Raw genomic sequence first — 22327 nt, forward strand, 5'->3', positions numbered from 1 at the left:
TACGTGATACACTCTGCTACGTGATACACACTGCTACGTGATACACTCTGCTACGTGATACACTCTGCTACGTGATACACTCTGCTACGTGATACACTCTGCTACGTGATACACTCTGCTACATAATGATACACTCTGCTACATAATGATACACTCTGCTACATAATGATACACTCTGCTACATAATGATACACTCTGCTACATAATGATACACTCTGCTACATAATGATACACTCTGCTACATAATGATACACTCTGCTACATAACGATACACTCTGCTACATAACGATACACTCTGCTACATAACGATACACTCTGCTCCATAATGATACACTCTGCTACATAATGATACACTCTGCTACATAATGATACACTCTGCTACATAATGATACACTCTGCTACATAATGATACACTCTGCTACATGATACACTCTGCTACATGATACACTCTGCTACATGATACACTCTGCTACATGATACACTCTGCTACATGATACACTCTGCTACATGATACACTCTGCTACATGATACACTCTGCTACATGATACACTCTGCTACATGACACACACTGCTACATGATACACTCTGCTACATGATACACACTGCTACATGATACACTCTGCTACATAATGATACACTCTGCTACATGATACACACTGCTACATGATACACACTGCTACATGATACACTCTGCTACATGATACACTCTGCTACATGATACACTCTGCTACATGATACACTCTGCTACATGATACACTCTGCTACATGATACACTCTGCTACATGATACACTCTGCTACATGATACACTCTGCTACATGATACACTCTGCTACATAATGATACACTCTGCTACATGATACACACTGCTACATGATACACACTGCTACATGATACACTCTGCTACATGATACACACTGCTACATGATACACTCTGCTACATGATACACTCTGCTACATGATACACACTGCTACATGATACACTCTGCTACATGATACACTCTGCTACATGATACACTCTGCTACATGATACACTCTGCTACATGATACACTCTGCTACATGATACACTCTGCTACATGATACACTCTGCTACATGATACACTCTGCTACGTGATACACTCTGCTACGTGATACACTCTGCTACGTGATACACTCTGCTACGTGATACACTCTGCTACGTGATACACTCTGCTACGTGATACACTCTGCTACATGATACACACTGCTACGTGATACACTCTGCTACGTGATACACTCTGCTACGTGATACACTCTGCTACATAATGATACACTCTGCTACATAATGATACACTCTGCTACATAATGATACACTCTGCTACATAATGATACACTCTGCTACATAATGATACACTCTGCTACATAACGATACACTCTGCTACATAACGATACACTCTGCTACATAACGATACACTCTGCTCCATAATGATACACTCTGCTACATAATGATACACTCTGCTACATAACGATACACTCTGCTCCATAATGATACACTCTGCTACATAATGATACACTCTGCTACATAACGATACACTCTGCTCCATAATGATACACTCTGCTACATAACGATACACTCTGCTACATAACGATACACTCTGCTACATAACGATACACTCTGCTCCATAATGATACACTCTGCTACATAATGATACACTCTGCTACATAATGATACACTCTGCTACATAATGATACACTCTGCTACATAATGATACACTCTGCTACATAATGATACACTCTGCTACATAATGATACACTCTGCTACATAATGATACACTCTGCTACATAATGATACACTCTGCTACATGATACACTCTGCTACATGATACACTCTGCTACATGATACACTCTGCTACATGATACACTCTGCTACATGATACACTCTGCTACATGATACACTCTGCTACATGATACACTCTGCTACATGATACACTCTGCTACATGACACACACTGCTACATGATACACTCTGCTACATGATACACACTGCTACATGATACACTCTGCTACATAATGATACACTCTGCTACATGATACACACTGCTACATGATACACACTGCTACATGATACACTCTGCTACATGATACACTCTGCTACATGATACACTCTGCTACATGATACACTCTGCTACATGATACACTCTGCTACATGATACACTCTGCTACATGATACACTCTGCTACATGATACACTCTGCTACATGATACACTCTGCTACATAATGATACACTCTGCTACATGATACACACTGCTACATGATACACACTGCTACATGATACACTCTGCTACATGATACACACTGCTACATGATACACTCTGCTACATGATACACTCTGCTACATGATACACTCTGCTACATGATACACTCTGCTACATGATACACTCTGCTACATGATACACTGCTACATGATACACTCTGCTACATGATACACTCTGCTACATGATACACTCTGCTACATGATACACTCTGCTACATGATACACTCTGCTACATAATGATACACTCTGCTACATAATGATACACTCTGCTACATAATGATACACTCTGCTACATGATACACTCTGCTACATGATACACTCTGCTACATGATACACTCTGCTACATGATACACTCTGCTACATGATACACTCTGCTACATGATACACTCTGCTACATGATACACTCTGCTACATGATACACTCTGCTACATGATACACTCTGCTACATGATACACTCTGCTACATGATACACTCTGCTACATGATACACTCTGCTACATGATACACACTGCTACATAATACTAACACAACAATGTCATTATCATCTTCACATAAATTAAAATATTACAAAGAAACGCCAAAATTTAGAACGGATTAATTTAAAACAGATGAATTTTGACTGGATTAATTTTGATGATTAATTTAGTATAGATGAATTTAGAATACATTAATTCAAAATGTAATAATTAGAATTAATTTGGAATGGATTTAGAATAAATTTAGCATGGATTAATTTAGAATGGATAAATAAAAGAGTAGATTTTAAAACAGTAAAGAATGGTGCTCATATATTGGTGTCTTCCCGAGCAACAACATTAAGTTAGAGTAACCACACACATCTTAACAATGTTTTAAATCCTCTACATCATAGTTACTTAATATAAAAATCTTGTACATTACCTTACAATGTAAGACATTGTAAATATGGTTGGCAAATCATACAGGAAGTTAAAACTTCTGCTGTACGTAGATTGTGATTGTGAGAGGCAGTGATACTTGTATTAATTACAACCAGGATTAAAGTGCATCCAACCACACACACCACACACACACCACAAACACACACCACACACACACCACACACACACCACAAACACACACACCACAAACACACCACACACACACACACCACACACACACCACACACACACCACACACACCACAAACACACACCACACACACACAACCACACACACCACACACACACACCACAAACACACACCACACACACACCACACACACAACCACACACACAACCACACACAACACACCACACACAAACACACACCACACACACACACCACACACACAACCACACACAACACACCACACACAAACACACACCACACACAACATACACACAAACACAACATACATACAACACACACCACACAAACACACACCACAAACACACACACCACACAACCACACACACACACAAACACACACACAACCACACAAACACACACAACCACACAAACACACACACCACACAAACACACACAACTACACACACCACACACACACACACACACACACACCACACAAACACACAAACAACACACACAACACACACAACACACACCACACACAAACACACACACCACACACACCACAGCCCCTGTAATCAACAACACAATGCACGCACTCTGGCGTGTGTACAGATGGAATACATTAGTGAGATATATCAGAGGTCAACTTAGTACAGTACAAGGATCCATAAGCCAGATATAACAGCTGAGAAAAACGGTGGAAGTCAGCCACAAAACACAAAGATATATACACATTCAAAACTTTTTTTTAAACGCACTGGTCATCTCCACAGTGTTTGCATGACCTTAAAAGGAAAACAAATTCACCATCATTTATTCCATAGCTGTTTTGTCAGTGTGTTGACATTATGTTTCTGATGAACCTCCGTACTGTGATATCCTGGTCCTCACTCATCCTTCAGAGTGCAGGCACTGTACTTCCCACCTCCAGAACTGTAACATCCTCACTCATCCTTCAGAGTGCAGGTACTGTATTTCCCACCTCCAGAACTGTAACATCCTCACTCATCCTTCAGAGTGCAGGTACTGTACTTCCCACCTCCAGAACTGTAACATCCTCACTCGTCCTTCAGAGTGCAGGTACTGTACTTCCCACCTCCAGAACTGTAACATAATCACTCATCCTTCAGAGTGCAGGTATTGTACTTCCCACCTCCAGAACTGTAACATCCTCACTCATCCTTCAGAGTGCAGGTAGGTACTGTACTTCCCACCTCCAGAACTGTAACATCCTCACTCATCCTTCAGAGTGCAGGCACTGTACTTCCCACCTCCAGAACTGTAACATCCTCACTTATCCTTCAGAGTGCAGGTACTGTACTTCCCACCTCCAGAACTGTAACATCCTCACTCATCCTTCAGAGTGCAGGTACTGTACTTCCCACCTCCAGAACTGTAACATCCTCACTCATCCTTCAGAGTGCAGGTACTGTACTTCCCACCTCCAGAACTGTAACATCCTCACTCATCCTTCAGAGTGCAGGTACTGTACTTCCCACCTCCAGAACTGTAACATCCTCACTCATCCTTCAGAGTGCAGGTACTGTACTTCCCACCTCCAGAACTGTAACATCCTCACTCATCCTTCAGAGTGCAGGTACTGTACTTCCCACCTCCAGAACTGTAACATCCTCACTCATCCTTCAGAGTGCAAGTACTGTACTTCCCACCTCCAGAACTGTAACATCCTCACTCATCCTTCAGAGTGCAGGTACTGTACTTCCCACCTCCAGAACTGTAACATCCTCACTCATCCTTCAGAGTGCAAGTACTGTACTTCCCACCTCCAGAACTGTAACATCCTCACTCATCCTTCAGAGTGCAGGTACTGTACTTCCCACCTCCAGAACTGTAACATCCTCACTCATCCTTCAGAGTGCAGGCACTGTACTTCCCACCTCCAGAACTGTAACATCCTCACTCATCCTTCAGAGTGCAGGTACTGTACTTCCCACCTCCAGAACTGTAACATCCTCACTCATCCTTCAGAGTGCAGGTACTGTACTTCCCACCTCCAGAACTGTAACATCCTCACTCATCCTTCAGAGTGCAGGTACTGTACTTCCCACCTCCAGAACTGTAACATCCTCACTCATCCTTCAGAGTGCAGGTACTGTACTTCCCACCTCCAGAACTGTAACATCCTCACCCATCCTTCAGAGTGCAGGTACTGTACTTCCCACCTCCAGAACTGTAACATTCTCACTCATCCTTCAGAGTGCAGGTACTGTACTTCCCACCTCCAGAACTGTAACATCCTCACTCATCCTTCAGAGTGCAGGTACTGTACTTCCCACCTCCAGAACTGTAACCTTCTCACTCATCCTTCAGAGTGCAGGTACTGTACTTCCCACCTCCAGAACTGTAACCTTCTCACTCATCCTTCAGAGTGCAGGTACTGTGCAGCCTCTCTGCTCCATCTGCTCTAAATGCCTAAATGATTTTTAAATCGCAAAAATTATCAATGTGAGAGATCACAAAAGCTCTTGAAGTATTACTATTTAATAAATAACAAGTCACAATACCGGGACTGGAACAATACACAAATAACCCGTACATAGGAGAGAAGAGCTTACCACGACGTTTCGCTCCCACTTGGTAATTTACAAAGTCTCACACACTTTTTTTCAGTCTATATATACCGGCACTCATAATCATAACCCTAATTTTTTAAAAGAGGTGGACCGGTAAGCCTGTGGAAGGCCTCGGTCAAATGACCAAAAGTTCCAGCTGCATCAGGAAACACTTGTCCCGTTTCCTGACGAACCTACCTAACCTAACCTCGTGTGTGTTAGTGTGACTTTGTAAATGGTCCAAAGTCGTCAGTTTTATAACGTGCGGGTTAATAATATGTGCTAGTGTTTGTTCTAGTGTGTTTTTAACCCTCTATTATAAAATTTACGTGAAAGTAAAGTGGTAGGCAGCCAGCCTGGTGGGCAGCCAGTCTGGTGGGCAGCCAGTCTGGTGGGCAGCCAGTCTGGTGGGCAGCCAGCCTGGTGGGCGGCCAGCCTGGTGGGCAGCCGGCCTGGTGGGCAGCCGGCCTGGTGGGCAGCCGGCCTGGTGGGCAGCCGGCCTGGTGGGCAGCCGGCCTGGTGGGCAGCCAGCCTGGTGGGGAGTGCTAAGGTGAAGTGTGGGAAGGCATCAAACAGTACAGCCAAGAAGTGTACTAGTATCACTGACCTGGCTACACAACTCAAGCTCCACGGATACACTGCCTCCCGTCACGCACACTGCCTCGCGTCACACACACTGCCTCGCGTCACACACACTGCCTCGCGTCACACACACTGCCTCTACCATCTCATCGTCAATACCTTAACTCGCTTGTGTTTGTGGCAAGTGTTAAAATAACATTAGATTATAACTCTTCATATATTAACATTTATATCAGTTAACACACACACAATAAATTATAAAATAATATCTTTGCAAGAGCAATATATATTGCATCCTGCAAGACTATCAGAGGTCAGGTGTTTCACTGACCTCTCACCTGACCAACAACGAGGTGATGCTTGCAGTACCTAAGTTTTATTGTACACTTAAGTGCTGGGAGAACCTGTGCGTCATCTGGTAAACATCTAGGTGCTTGACAGTACCTGTGCGTCATCTGGTAAACATCTAGGTGCTTGACAGTACCTGTGCGTCATCTGGTAAACATATAGGTGCTTGACAGTACCTGTGCGTCGTCTGGTAAACATCTAGGTGCTTGACAGTACCTGTGCGTCATCTGGTAAACATATAGGTGCTTGACAGTACCTGTGCGTCATCTGGTAAACATATAGGTGCTTGACAGTACCTGTGCGTCATCTGGTAAACATCTAGGTGCTTGACAGTACCTGTGCGTCATTTGGTAAACATCTAGGTGCTTGACAGTACCTGTTCGTCATCTGGTAAACATCTAGGTGCTTGACAGTACCTGTGCGTCATCTGGTAAACATCTAGGTGCTTGACAGTACCTGTGCGTCATCTGGTAAACATCTAGGTGCTTGACAGTACCTGTGCGTCATTTGGTAAACATCTAGGTGCTTGACAGTACCTGTGCGTCATCTGGTAAACATCTAGGTGCTTGACAGTACCTGTGCGTCATCTGGTAAACATCTAGGTGCTTGACAGTACCTGTGTGTCACCTGGTAAACATCTAGGTGCTTAACAGTACCTGTGCGTCATCTGGTAAACATCTAGGTGCTTGACAGTACCTGTGCGTCACCTGGTAAACATCTAAGTGCTTGACAGTACCTGTGCGTCACCTGGTAAACATCTAGGTGCTTGACAGTACCTGTGCATCACCTGGTAAACATCTAGGTGCTTGACAGTACCTGTGCGTCACCTGGTAAACATCTAGGTGCTTGACAGTACCTGTGCATCATCTGGTAAACATCTAGGTGCTTGACAGTACCTGTGCATCACCTGGTAAACATCTAGGTGCTTGACAGTACCTGTGCGTCGTCTGGTAAACATCTAGGTGCTTGACAGTACCTGTGCGTCATCTGGTAAACATCTAGGTGCTTGACAGTACCTGTGCGTCGTCTGGTAAACATCTAGGTGCTTGACAGTACCTGTGCGTCATCTGGTAAACATCTAGGTGCTTGACAGTACCTGTGCGTCATCTGGTAAACATCTAGGTGCTTGACAGTACCTGCCTGTCACCTGGTAAACATCTAGGTGCTTGGCAGTACCTGTGTTTCACCTGGTAACCGTCTAGGTGCTTGACAGAAATGGTTTTCACCTAATTCACTGACCTAGACCATCAACCTTTCAAGTGCTCTTGAACGAAAGAATAGTGCTGAGCCAGGTGGTGGGTTGTGAGGGGGGTGGGTTGAGGGGGTGGGTTGTGAGGGGGTGGGCTCTGAGGGAGTGGTGGGTTGTATAGTAGTGATGGATTGTGAAGTAGTGATGGGTTGTGTAGTAGTGATGGTGGGTTGTGAGGGAGTGGTGGGTTGTGAGGGGGTGGTGGGTTGTAGTATTGATGGGTTGTATAGTAGTGATGGTGGGTTGTGTAATAGTGATGGTGGGTTGTGTAGTAGTGATGGTGGGTTGTTTAGTAGTGATGGTGGGTTGTGTAGTAGTGATGGTGGGTTTAGTAGTGATGGTGGGCTGTGTAGTAGTGATGGTGGGCTGTGTAGTAGTGATGGTGGGTTGTGTAGTACTGACGGTGGGTTGTGTAGTACTGACGGTGGGTTGTGAGGCAGTGGTGGTGTGTAAGGTGATGTAAACAGTGACCGGCCAGGGAGTACGAGAGATACAGTAATGTTAGGTATAGAACAATCAACTCACAGAGCAGGCGGGGCTCGAACCCTTGCCAAGCAAATCCTAAAACTCAGAGACCAACGTGTTATCCACTAGACCATCGGTTTGAACCCCATCCGTTCTGCGATTCGTTTGCAATCGTATTATTACGATTACGCGAAATCTGAGGAATGTTAGATTTAAGACTAACACTCGCTGCTGTGCTAAGAGCAGTGCTGGGAGTGACGCAGTGCTGGGAGTGACTCAGTGCTGGGAGTGACTCAGTGCTGGGAGTGACGCAGTGCTGGGAGTGTCGCAGTGCTGGGAGTGTCGTGAAGGTGCAAGGTTAGAGACCCACCTGGCGCAGTGGACGGTGTTGGGGTGGGAGGCGCACCTGGCGCAGTGGTCGATGCTGGGGTGTGTATGGGTAGTGAAGACCCACCTGACGAAGGTCACGGTGCTGGGGGAGACGCAGGTGGGGGGAGTCCTGGTGTAGTAGCTCCTCTCTGACACAGACACCATCGTCTGCCTCCCACACTGTGGCAGGGGCACACGCCACAGTATCCTCACTCTCTGAAACAAGTCAAATAATTACTCAAGAACCACAATGGAACTACAAGGACCCTACTGGAAATATATGGGCCACAATACAAACAAGTCACTGACTTTTTTTTTGGTTATCCTGGAAAGTAATTTACAAACAGGTTACTATGTATGATAATTCGTGTAGGTATATATATGTACCTGTACCTAAGTAAACTTACTTTCCCTGCTTTTTTAACCAGTGTCTCACCTAGGTGGACGAATTTGGAAGGATATGTAAAAAGGAAATTAAAAGTGAACATAGGAAACAGCAAGGTGAGAGTAACAAAAAATCCAGACTCGTATCGCTGGATCGCTAGCGCACTCACCTCACACACTGAGGTCCGGAGTTCGAATCTCCGGTACGGCTGGAAAACATTAGGGACGTGTTTCCATAAGACACCTACTGTCCCTGTCCACCCATCAGTATAAAATGGGTACCTGGGTGTTAGTGGACTGGTGTGGGTCGCATCCTGGGACAAAACTGACCAAATTTGCGGGAAATGCAAGCAGCTTTCTATATAGTAGTATGTCACTGATGTCAACTATGGTCTGTATAAGTTGTATCATGTACTTGTAGTAAATAAATTATAATAATTATTATCAAAAGAATGTCAGACTGGAGAGAGTATGGAGAAAATAAATGCTTTGAGATAGTGATAAACATCATTTTCAATTCTATACTGGAACTTCGATGTTTGAACTTAAGTGGTTCCTAGGTAGTGTTGGAACTGCGGAAAGTTCGATGTGGGAAACACTATTTCCCAGGTTTTATCAACCTCACACACACTGGAGGATGCTGAGCCGACTCTTCCAAGAGTCTCTGAGAGTCAGGTCAGTGTCAGAGGTCACTTTAAATCACTCTTCAAACATGACTTTCCTGTAAAGCTTTTTACAGCTGAAATATAAACAAGTCAGAGCGTTCGGACTCCAGAAAAACGTTCAATGACCGGGACATTTTTTCTGAACAAAACTGTTCGGACTCCGGTTCGTTCTAGGTCCAGTGCGTTCCAACACCGAGGTTCCACTGTACTTATATTCACATCAACTTCAAGGCGTATGACCAGGCTACTCTGAGAGTGGGGTGTCATCACCCTGATCAGGGCTACTCTGAGAGCGTGGAGTCATCACCCTGATCAGGGCTACTCTGAGAGTGGGGTGTCATCACCCTGATCAGGGCTACTCTGAGAGCGGGGTGTCATCACCATGATCAGGGCTACTCTGAGAGCGTGGAGTCATCACCCTGATCAGGGCTACTCTGAGAGCGTGGAGTCATCACCCTGATCAGGGCTACTCAGAGCGTGGCCCAGGGGTGATATACCCCCGGGGGAGATTACTAGAGACGCTAACCTGGGGTAGCAGGAGCCGGTGATGCTGGAGTCTGGGTAGCAGTGGAGCCAGAGGGTCGAGGTGCACACGTAGGTCCACACAGATCACATTCCACACCCGCCTCCACACCTGAAATACAACACATAATACAGTACTGAATACTCTTTCATGCCAACATACACATAACATGTATTATAAATCATTAAATACAGTCAGGTTAAGATAAGGAGCTGGTGGTAACCAGTCCACTTGTGTACTGGACTGAAGAAATCACTGGCTGGAGAAACGTCTCCACAATAAAGATACGATTTATTTATATCTTTTAAGATGGTCAGGGTCATGGACAGGGCCGCGGGGGTGTTGACCCCCGGAACACTCCCCCCACATGTGCGACACTCAGGTGTTGCACATGTGAAGGGCGTTGATGAATAAGACATGTGAAACACGCAGGTGTTGCACATGTGAAGGGCGTTGATGAATAAGACATGTGAAACACGCAGGTGTTGCACATGTTTTATTCATATTTAAATCCTAACAGTTTACAACCCTCAATCATCAACAAACAGTAACACAAGTTACATTTACAGTAAGAACTGCCCGTTAAATTTGTTCATAAATACACACAAAGAAACAATGTAGACAACTGTCATAGTTATGTATATGTATACTCTAGGCCACGTCGCTCGGCTTATAACAGAAGGATGCCGTATTCGATTTCCAGGCAGTGAGAGACGTATGGTCTAGTTTCCTAACGCATGATTCACATATTTACCCAGCCGGGCTGTGGCTCGTACGTTGGTTTGCGTGCAGCCAGCAGCAACAGCCTGGTTGATCAGGCTCTGATCCACCAGGAGGCCTGGTCACAGACCGGGCCGCGGGGGCGTTGACCCCCGGAACTCTCTCCAGATAAACTCCAGTAATAATTAGGTACCTGGGTGTTAATGGACTGTCGTACATGGCATCCTGGGCAGGGTGAGATGTCTGGGCAGGTTTCCTTATACCTGTTGCCTCTGTACACCTTGCGGTAAATAGGTACCCTGAGTGCTAGTTGACTGTTGTAGTTGGCAACCTCGACATTTAGAGACGAATGAGCTACGGTGTCCCGTAGCTCGGTTGGTAGCGCACTCAGCTCACACACACACATGTCCGTGTTTCGATCCCCGGTACGGGTGGGAACATCGAGCGTGTTTCCTTAAGACACTTGCTGTCCCTGCTCACCTAGCAGTAAGTAGGTACCTGAGTATTAGTTGACTGGTGTGGGTCGCATCCCGGGGGACATAATTAACCTAAGTTGCAGGAAATGCTCTACATAACCAGGATCTATATAGTAGTATGTCACTGATGTCAGCTATGGTCTGTATAAGTTGTATCATGTACTTGTAGATATAAAGATTATCAAGTCTCCATACACTTGACTATTGTGGTTGGCATCTTGAAAGGGTGGTAGTACTTTATAATGGATCATAACAGACATAAAAACGAACAAAATATATAAATTAATCTTAGAATTAAAATGAAAGCCATTAACAAAACTGATTACATCAACATTAAGACAATAATGAGAAGCAACATGGAGAATGAGAAGCAGTGATGGTGTTACACAATCATGACACCAGGTGTGGTACCAGGTGTGGTACCAGAGGTATTGCCGGTGGATGGGAACAATGGTCACGTTGTTGCTCCACCAAGGTCAATAATGTTTTATAAGGCATACAGACTGGTGATTGATGATCCCGACCTCTGGTGGTGGTACCAAACAAGCCAGCCTCTGGTGGTGGTACCAAACAAGCCAGCCTCTGGTGGTGGTACCAAACAAGCCAGCCTCTGGTGGTGGTACCAAACAAGCCAGCCTCTGGTGGTGGTACCAAACAAGTCAGCCTCTGGTGGTGGTACCAAACAAGCCAGCCTCTGGTGGTGGTACCAAACAAGCCAGCCTCTGGTGGTGGTACCAAACAAGCCAGCCTCTGGTGGTGGTACCAAACAAGCCAGCCTCTGGTGGTGGTACCAAACAAGCCAGCCTCTGGTGGTGGTACCAAACAAGCCAGCCTCTGGTGGTGGTACCAAACAAGCCAGCCTCTGGTGGTGGTACCAAACAAGCCAGCCTCTGGTGGTGGTACCAAACAAGCCAGCCTCTGGTGGTGGTACCAAACAAGCCAGCCTCTGGTGGTGGTACCAAACAAGCCAGCCTCTGGTGGTGGTACCAAACAAGCCAGCCTCTGGTGGTGGTACCAAACAAGCCAGCCTCTGGTGGTGGTACCAAACAAGCCAGTACCAAACAACTCTGGTGGTGGTACCAAACAAGCCAGCCTCTGGTGGTGGTACCAAACAAGCCAGCCTCTGGTGGTGGTACCAAACAAGCCAGCCTCTGGTGGTGGTACCAAACAAGCCAGCCTCTGGTGGTGGTACCAAACAAGCCAGCCTCTGGTGGTGGTACCAAACAAGCCAGCCTCTGGTGGTGGTACCAAACAAGCCAGCCTCTGGTGGTGGTACCAAACAAGCCAGCCTCTGGTGGTGGTACCAAACAAGCCAGCCTCTGGTGGTGGTACCAAACAAGCCAGCCTCTGGTGGTGGTACCAAACAAGCCAGCCTCTGGTGGTGGTACCAAACAAGCCAGCCTCTGGTGGTGGTACCAAACAAGCCAGCCTCTGGTGGTGGTACCAAACAAGCCAGCCTCTGGTGGTGGTACCAAACAAGCCAGCCTCTGGTGGTGGTACCAAACAAGCCAACTTGAGGCACTGAACACCAATCAAGGCTGAGGGACCGAACACCTTGTATCAAGGCCTGGGGACCGAACACCTTGTATCAAGGCCTGGGGACCGAACACCTCTCAGGGTGTGGGACTGATCACCTCATCTTGCACTGTCGACAGAACATTTGTATTTAATATAAAATACCACTGCCTGATACCACTTGTTCACAATAAAGACAAGCGGAGTATCTTGTTCACCAAGATTCCCCTCACGAGAACTAGTGTTAGAAGTAGGGGGTTTAAGCCCATGATAAAGCAGTGGTAACACGAGTAGGAGTTATCCACTAAACCATACTCACCATACCAGGTGTACGTAATACAAGCACATACAAGCGACCTTACCAATGCAAAACAAGCTTGTGTATACTAGGAACATATACAAACACAAGGGCATGACTGAGAGACAAGGGCAATACTTGGGTATGACTGAGAGACGAAGGCAATACTTGGGTATGACTGAGAGACGAGGGCAATACTTGGGTATGACTGAGAGACGAGGGCAATACTTGGGTATGACTGAGAGACAAGGGCAATACTTGGGTATGACTGAGAGACAAGGGCAATACTTGGGTATGACTGAGAGACAAGGGCAATACTTGGGTATGACTGAGAGACGAGGGCAATACTTGGGTATGACTGAGAGACAAGGGCAATACTTGGGTATGACTGAGAGACGAGGGCAATACTTGGGTATGACTGAGAGACGAGGGCAATACTTGGGTATGACTGAGAGACGAGGGCAATACTTGGGTATGACTGAGAGACGAGGGCAATACTTGGGTATGACTGAGAGACGAGGGCAATACTTGGGTATGACTAAGAGACAAGGGCAATACTTGGGTATGACTGAGAGACAAGGGCAATACTTCGGTATGACTGAGAGACGAGGGCAATACTTGGGTATGACTGAGAGACGAGGGCAATACTTGGGTATGACTGAGAGACGAGGGCAATACTTGGGTATGACTGAGAGACAAGGGCAATACTTGGGTATGACTGAGAGACAAGGGCAATACTTCGGTATGACTGAGAGACGAGGGCAATACTTGGGTATGACTGAGAGACGAGGGCAATACTTGGGTATGACTGAGAGACGAGGGCAATACTTGGGTATGACTGAGAGACAAGGGCAATACTTGGGTATGACTGAGAGACAAGGGCAATACTTGGGTATGACTGAGAGACAAGGGCAATACTTGGGTATGACTGAGAGACAAGGGCAATACTTGGGTATGACAGAGAGACAAGGGCAATACTTGGGTATGACTGAGAGACGAAGGCAATACTTGGGTATGACTGAGAGACAAGGGCAATACTTGGGAATGACTGAGAGACAAGGGCAATACTTGGGTATGACTGAGAGACGAAGGCAATACTTGGGTATGACTGAGAGACGAGGGCAATACTTGGGTATGACTGAGAGACAAGGGCAATACTTGGGTATGACTGAGAGACAAGGGCAGTACTTGGGTATGACTGAGAGACAAGGGCAGTACTTGGGTATGACTGAGAGACAAGGGCAGTACTTGGGTATGACTGAGAGACGAGGGCAATACTTGGGTATGACTGAGAGACGAGGGCAATACTTAGGTATGACTGAGAGACAAGGGCAGTACTTGGGTATGACTGAGAGACAAGGGCAGTACTTGGGTATGACTGAGAGACAAGGGCAATACTTGGGTATGACTGAGAGACGAGGGCAATACTTGGGTATGACTGAGAGACAAGGGCAGTACTTGGGTATGACTGAGAGACAAGGGCAGTACTTGGGTATGACTGAGAGACAAGGGCAATACTTGGGTATGGAGTATTGGATCGATAACTTCACTGTGGCCAAACCTCGTACCAATACATACACAAGTGCTTATAAATGGGTCACATTTATAATGTACAAAGAAACTGTGTTACGACAATCTAGGAAGCTGAAGTTAGATTGCTAGGTTAGTTTTGGTAAATAACACTAGTTAATTTTGATCAAAGGTCATCTCTCTGAACCACACTAAGGTCACTAACAATGTTCAAAGGTCATCTCTTAGAACCACACTAAGGTCACTAACAATGTTCAAAGGTCATCTCTCTGAACCACACTAAGGTCACTAACAATGTTCAAAGGTCATCTCTCTGAACCACACTAAGGTCACTAACAATGTTCAAAGGTCATCTCTTAGAACCACACTAAGGTCACTAACAATGTTCAAAGGTCATCTCTTAGAACCACACTAAGGTCACTAACAATGTTCAAAGGTCATCTCTTAGAACCACACTAAGGTCACTAACAATGTTCAAAGGTCATCTCTTAGAACCACACTAAGGTCACTAACAATGTTCAAAGGTCATCTCTCTGAACCACACTAAGGTCATTAACAATGTTCAAAGGTCATCTCTCTGAACCACACTATGTATCACCAAACAGGGTGTTTAAAATAAATGATAGACAACACACGGTGTAGCATCACACACCCCACGGTGTGGTGACCATCACACACCACATGGTGTAGTCACCACACACCACATGGTGTAGTCACCACACACCACATGGTGTAGTCACCACACACCACATGGTGTAGTCACCACACACCACATGGTGTAGTCACCACACACCACATGGTGTAGTCACCACACACCACATGGTGTAGTCACCACACACCACATGGTGTAGTCACCACACACCACATGGTGTAGTCACCACACACCACATGGTGTAGTCACCACACACCACATGGTGTAGTCACCACACACCACATGGTGTAGTCACCACACACCACATGGTGTAGTGACAGTGTGCTAGTCTTAAAGTAGCGCACCTGTCACCATCCGGTCACTGATATTATCTCTCACACCAACACCTGGCATTTTATGAGAGGCTTTCACCTGTCTGCCTCACACCTGCATCAGGGAAACACCTGTCCCCAGCGCCACACCTGCATCAATGGAATACCTGTCTCCGGGGGCACACCTGCATCAGTGAAACACCTGTCTTTAGTGCCACACCTGCAGTGAAACACCTGTCTCCAAGAGTATACTTTCTGTCCCAGTATGTATTGTACTGTTTGCAATCCCCAGAAAGAGATAGAGAAAGTCACCTATATGTGGTTGCAGGGGTCGAGTCACAGCTCCTGGCCCAGCCTCTTCACTGATCGCTACTAGGTCCTCTCTCCCCCTGCTCCATGAGCTTTATCATACCTCATCTTAAAGCTATGTATGGATCCTGTCTCCACTACATCTCTCTCCAGATTATTCCACTTCCTGACTCGTCTGAGTTTCAACTGAGATTTGTGACCCTTTGTTCCTGTCTCCCATCTCTGAAGCATTCTAGCACTATCCACCTTTTCAATTCCTCTCAGTATTTAATATGATGTTATGTCCCCCCTATCCCTCCTGACCTCCAGTGCCGTCAGGTTGATTTCCCTTAACCTCTCCTCGTAGGACATACCTCTTAGCTCCAGGACTAGCCTTGTTACAAACTTTTGCACTTTCTCCAATTTCTTGACGTGCTTGACCAGGTGTGGGTTCCATACTGGTGCTGCGTACTCCAACATGGGCCTGACGTACACTGTGTACAGTGTCGTGAATGATTCCTTACTTGGATATATATATCAGTGTGTGTTTTCTTTTAAACTTAGTTTAATATAAACAAACCACAATGTAGTAGTTTCTTGGTATAGCTTCTTACCCTCATTATATATGCAAATTTATGTGTGTACATAAGACACCAGTGTTCCGCTGTGAACCAAGTTTAAACAAGTATATAATTACAGTCAAATATATAATTGCTTCATTAACCGAGTGATTAATTAGGTGAGTAACAATAACTGCGAGAATAACTAATCCAGCAGTTATAACCAAGCATATAACTAGCCACCAGCTATCATATACAACTTAATTATCAAAGCAAGTTTATCCAAGACAACTGTATTGTCTGCTAGAGTTAAATAACCAGTCAACAATAATTATACTTTAAGAGTACATTAACCGGGGAAATAAATCGCTTGTGTACAGAACAGTGCTTATACTCTGAAGGATGAGTGAGGATGTTACAGTTCTGGAGGTGGGAAGTACAGTACCTGGACTCTGAAGGATGAGTGAGGATGTTACAGTTCTGGAGGTGGGAAGTACAGTACCTGCACTCTGAAGGATGAGTGAGGATGTTACAGTTCTGGAGGTGGGAAGTACAGTGCCTGCACTCTGAAGGATGAGTGAGGATGTTACAGTTCTGGAGGTAGGAAGTGCAGTGCCTGCACTCTGAAGGATGAGTGAGGATGTTACAGTTCTGGAGGTGGGAAGTACAGTACCTGCACTCTGAAGGATGAGTGAGGATGTTACAGTTCTGGAGGTGGGAAGTACAGTACCTGCACTCTGAAGGATGAGTGAGGATGTTACAGTTCTGGAGGTGGGAAGTACAGTACCTGCACTCTGAAGGATGAGTGAGGATGTTACAGTTCTGGAGGTGGGAAGTACAGTACCTGCACTCTGAAGGATGAGTGAGGATGTTACAGTTCTGGAGGTGGGAAGTACAGTACCTGCACTCTGAAGGATGGGTGAGGATGTTACAGTCCTGGAGGTGGGAAGTACAGTACCTGCACTCTGAAGGATGAGTGAGGATGTTACAGTTCTGGAGGTGGGAAGTACAGTACCTGCACTCTGAAGGATGAGTGAGGATGTTACAGTTCTGGAGGTGGGAAGTACAGTACCTGCACTCTGAAGGATGAGTGAGGATGTTACAGTTCTGGAGGTGGGAAGTACAGTACCTGGACTCTGAAGGATGAGTGAGGATGTTACAGTTCTGGAGGTGGGAAGTACAGTACCTTCACTCTGAAGGATGAGTGAGGATGTTACAGTTCTGGAGGTGGGAAGTACAGTACCTGCACTCTGAAGGATGAGTGAGGATGTTACAGTTCTGGAGGTGGGAAGTACAGTACCTGTACTCTGAAGGATGAGTGAGAATGTTACAGTTCTGGAGGTGGGAAGTACAGTACCTGTACTCTGAAGGATGAGTGAGGATGTTACAGTTCTGGAGGTGGGAAGTACAGTACCTGCACTCTGAAGGATGAGTGAGGATGTTACAGTTCTGGAGGTGGGAGGTACAGTACCTGCACTCTGAAGGATGAGTGAGGATGTTACAGTTCTGGAGGTGGGAAGTACAGTACCTACACTCTGAAGGATGAGTGAGGATGTTACAGTTCTGTAGGTGGGAGGTACAGTACCTGCACTCTGAAGGATGAGTGAGGATGTTACAGTTCTGGAGGTGGGAAGTACAGTACCTACACTCTGAAGGATGAGTGAGGATGTTACAGTTCTGGAGGTGGGAAGTACAGTACCTGCACTCTGAAGGATGAGTGAGGATGTTACAGTTCTGGAGGTGGGAAGTACAGTGCCTGCACTCTGAAGGATGAGTGAGGATGTTACAGTTCTGGAGGTGGGAAGTACAGTACCTACACTCTGAAGGATGAGTGAGGATGTTACAGTTCTGGAGGTGGGAAGTATAGTACCTGCACTCTGAAGGATGAGTGAGGATGTTACAGTTCTGGAGGTGGGAAGTACAGTACCTGCACTCTGAAGGATGGGTGAGGATGTTACAGTTCTGGAGGTGGGAAGTATAGTACCTGCACTCTGAAGGATGAGTGAGGATGTTACAGTTCTGGAGGTGGGAAGTACAGTACCTGCACTCTGAAGGATGAGTGAGGATGTTACAGTTCTGGAGGTGGGAAGTACAGTACCTGCACTCTGAAGGATGGGTGAGGATGTTACAGTTCTGGAGGTGGGAAGTATAGTACCTGCACTCTGAAGGATGAGTGAGGATGTTACAGTTCTGGAGGTGGGAAGTACAGTACCTGCACTCTGAAGGATGAGTGAGGATGTTACAGTTCTGGAGGTGGGAAGTACAGTACCTGCACTCTGAAGGATGGGTGAGGATGTTACAGTTCTGGAGGTGGGAAGTACAGTACCTGCACTCTGAAGGATGGGTGAGGATGTTACAGTTCTGGAGGTGGGAAGTATAGTACCTGCACTCTGAAGGATGAGTGAGGATGTTACAGTTCTGGAGGTGGGAAGTACAGTACCTGCACTCTGAAGGATGAGTGAGGATGTTACAGTTCTGGAGGTGGGAAGTACAGTACCTGCACTCTGAAGGATGGGTGAGGATGTTACAGTTCTGGAGGTGGGAAGTATAGTACCTGCACTCTGAAGGATGAGTGAGGATGTTACAGTTCTGGAGGTGGGAAGTACAGTACCTGCACTCTGAAGGATGAGTGAGGATGTTACAGTTCTGGAGGTGGGAAGTACAGTACCTGCACTCTGAAGGATGGGTGAGGATGTTACAGTTCTTTAGGTGGGAAGTACAGTACCTGCACTCTGAAGGATGAGTGAGGATGTTACAGTTCTGGAGGTGGGAAGTACAGTACCTGCACTCTGAAGGATGGGTGAGGATGTTACAGTTCTGGAGGTGGGAAGTACAGTACCTGCACTCTGAAGGATGAGTGAGGATGTTACAGTTCTGGAGGTGGGACGTACAGTACCTACACTGAAGGATGAGTGAGGATGTTACAGTTCTGGAGGTGGGAAGTACAGTACCTGCACTCTGAAGGATGGGTGAGGATGTTACAGTTCTTTAGGTGGGAAGTACAGTACCTGCACTCTGAAGGATGAGTGAGGATGTTACAGTTCTGGAGGTGGGAAGTACAGTACCTGCACTCTGAAGGATGGGTGAGGATGTTACAGTTCTGGAGGTGGGAAGTACAGTACCTGCACTCTGAAGGATGAGTGAGGATGTTACAGTTCTGGAGGTGGGACGTACAGTACCTACACTGAAGGATGAGTGAGGATGTTACAGTTCTGGAGGTGGGAAGTACAGTACCTGCACTCTGAAGGATGAGTGAGGATGTTACAGTTCTGGAGGTGGGACGTACAGTACCTACACTGAAGGATGAGTGAGGATGTTACAGTTCTGGAGGTGGGAAGTACAGTACCTGCACTCTGAAGGATGAGTGAGGATGTTACAGTTCTGTAGGTGGGAGGTACAGTACCTGCACTCTGAAGGATGAGTGAGGATGTTACAGTTCTGGAGGTGGGAAGTACAGTACCTACACTCTGAAGGATGAGTGAGGATGTTACAGTTCTGGAGGTGGGACGTACAGTACCTGCACTCTGAAGGATGAGTGAGGATGTTACAGTTCTGGAGGTGGGAAGTACAGTACCTGCACTCTGAAGGATGAGTGAGGATGTTACAGTTCTGGAGGTGGGACGTACAGTACCTGCACTCTGAAGGATGAGTGAGGATGTTACAGTTCTGGAGGTGGGAAGTACAGTACCTACACTCTGAAGGATGAGTGAGGATGTTACAGTTCTGGAGGTGGGAAGTACAGTACCTACACTCTGAAGGATGAGTGAGGATGTTACAGTTCTGGAGGTGGGAAGTACAGTACCTACACTCTGAAGGATGAGTGAGGATGTTACAGTTCTGGAGGTGGGAAGTACAGTACCTACACTGAAGGATGAGTGAGGATGTTACAGTTCTGGAGGTGGGACGTACAGTACCTGCACTCTGAAGGATGAGTGAGGATGTTACAGTTCTGGAGGTGGGACGTACAGTACCTGCACTCTGAAGGATGAGTGAGGATGTTACAGTTCTGGAGGTGGGAAGTACAGTACCTGCACTCTGAAGGATGAGTGAGGATGTTACAGTTCCGAGTCTTTTGAACTGATCTTCACACATTTCTGGCAAGAGAATTATCGAATCATAGCGAATGTGTTTCCAATTCCCAGATCTGATTCACTACTTTGTGGTAGATAAAAAAAAAATCTTTATAACGTTAGATTTTAAAATAATAAAACAAATCCGCGTAAATAAATTAATGGTTGGGTATACTAGACAAAATATGACAATGTTGTAAGTCACATTACACTGATGGAGGTCATACAAGGTATTATAAAGTTTGCTCTCAGGGTTAACAAGGTGTTGTTATGACAGTGATGGCACAGTAACATCACTTGTGTGGGGAGTTGCCCACAAGGCAGCGGTATATATATATTTCAGAGGTTCCTGAGAGCATGGCCCCCGACATCAGAGGTATTAAGGAATACGGGGAAGTCAATGTAAAGTGAATGTAAGTAGAAGGTTGCAAGATTTCCATGTCAGTTGACATTCATGAGACTGAGAACACCAGCAATCATGCCACAGTGCAAAATATTTAACAGGCTTCCGTTTCACACCCGTACGATAGACTATTAGTACCTACCATTATAGACAGAAGGATGGTAGTGGAGTTGAACTTGCAGGGTTGTGTAGAGGGATGATCAGAATGTTCCAAGAACTGTATACTGTATTGCTATTGGCCGAGTAGAGATTATTTGTGTTGATGAGTGTGGGAGCAATGAAGGAGCTGTGGCAAGTTAGGTTACCATGTGAGTGGAGATCATTGTTGTGTCTAAGAGAGGTATTGTTGCTGGAGTATATACATCCTGGTGCTGGCGCCTCCAGCCTCCCTCTCCACTACTTCTGCCTACCTCACCCATACCTCACTCCTCACATTATACCAACTTAACATACGTGGGAGTGAAGAGGTAGTCAGTCAGTGACATTACTGACTACTGGTAGTGAAGAGGTAGTCAGTCACTGACATTACAGACTACTGGTAGTGAAGAGGTAGTCAGTGACATTACTGACTACTGAAGACTGCTGACGCACCAATACTCTATCATTCACCTCTAGGCTATATTCAGCGAAAAGGCAGGGCCAGGAGCTATGAACTGACCCCTGCAACCACAAATAGGTGGGTACATTACAGTAATGGGGGAAATATTGTACTATGCCCCACGTACTGTGGGTGACTTTAGTACATCAACCCACACTTGTGGGTCACAACCCACACTTGTGGGTCACAACACACACTTGTGGGTCACAACCCACACTTGTGGGTCACAACCCACACTTGTGGATCACAACCCACACTTGTGGATCACAACCCACACTTGTGGGTCACAACCCACACTTGTGGATCACAACCCACACTTGTGGGTCACAACCCACACTTGTGGATCACAACCCACACTTGTGGGTCACAACCCACACTTGTGGGTCACAACCCACACTTGTGGGTCACAACCCACACTTGTGGGTCAC

General features: G+C 46.0%; 1 protein-coding gene across 7 annotated transcripts in view; it reads right to left on the bottom strand.

The window, feature by feature from the left end:
• The window catches only part of LOC128699797 (serine-rich adhesin for platelets), a 350518-nt gene that overhangs the window by 95494 nt on the left and 232697 nt on the right, over positions 1–22327 (bottom strand). For 5 of the 7 annotated variants that reach the window (XM_070102414.1, XM_070102416.1, XM_070102412.1 and 2 more), the window contains 2 exons: positions 10482–10589; positions 8908–9122 (listed from right to left, as the gene is read on the bottom strand). In XM_070102414.1, the coding sequence (XP_069958515.1) occupies positions 8908–9122; positions 10482–10589 (323 nt within the window). The remainder of the gene's footprint in view (positions 1–8907; positions 9123–10481; positions 10590–22327) is intronic. The other 2 variants (XM_070102415.1, XM_070102413.1) reach the window with 1 other exon arrangement.

Source organism: Cherax quadricarinatus, chromosome 81, assembly GCF_038502225.1.
Source record: "Cherax quadricarinatus isolate ZL_2023a chromosome 81, ASM3850222v1, whole genome shotgun sequence".
In the NCBI taxonomy this organism is placed as follows: domain Eukaryota; kingdom Metazoa; phylum Arthropoda; class Malacostraca; order Decapoda; family Parastacidae; genus Cherax; species Cherax quadricarinatus.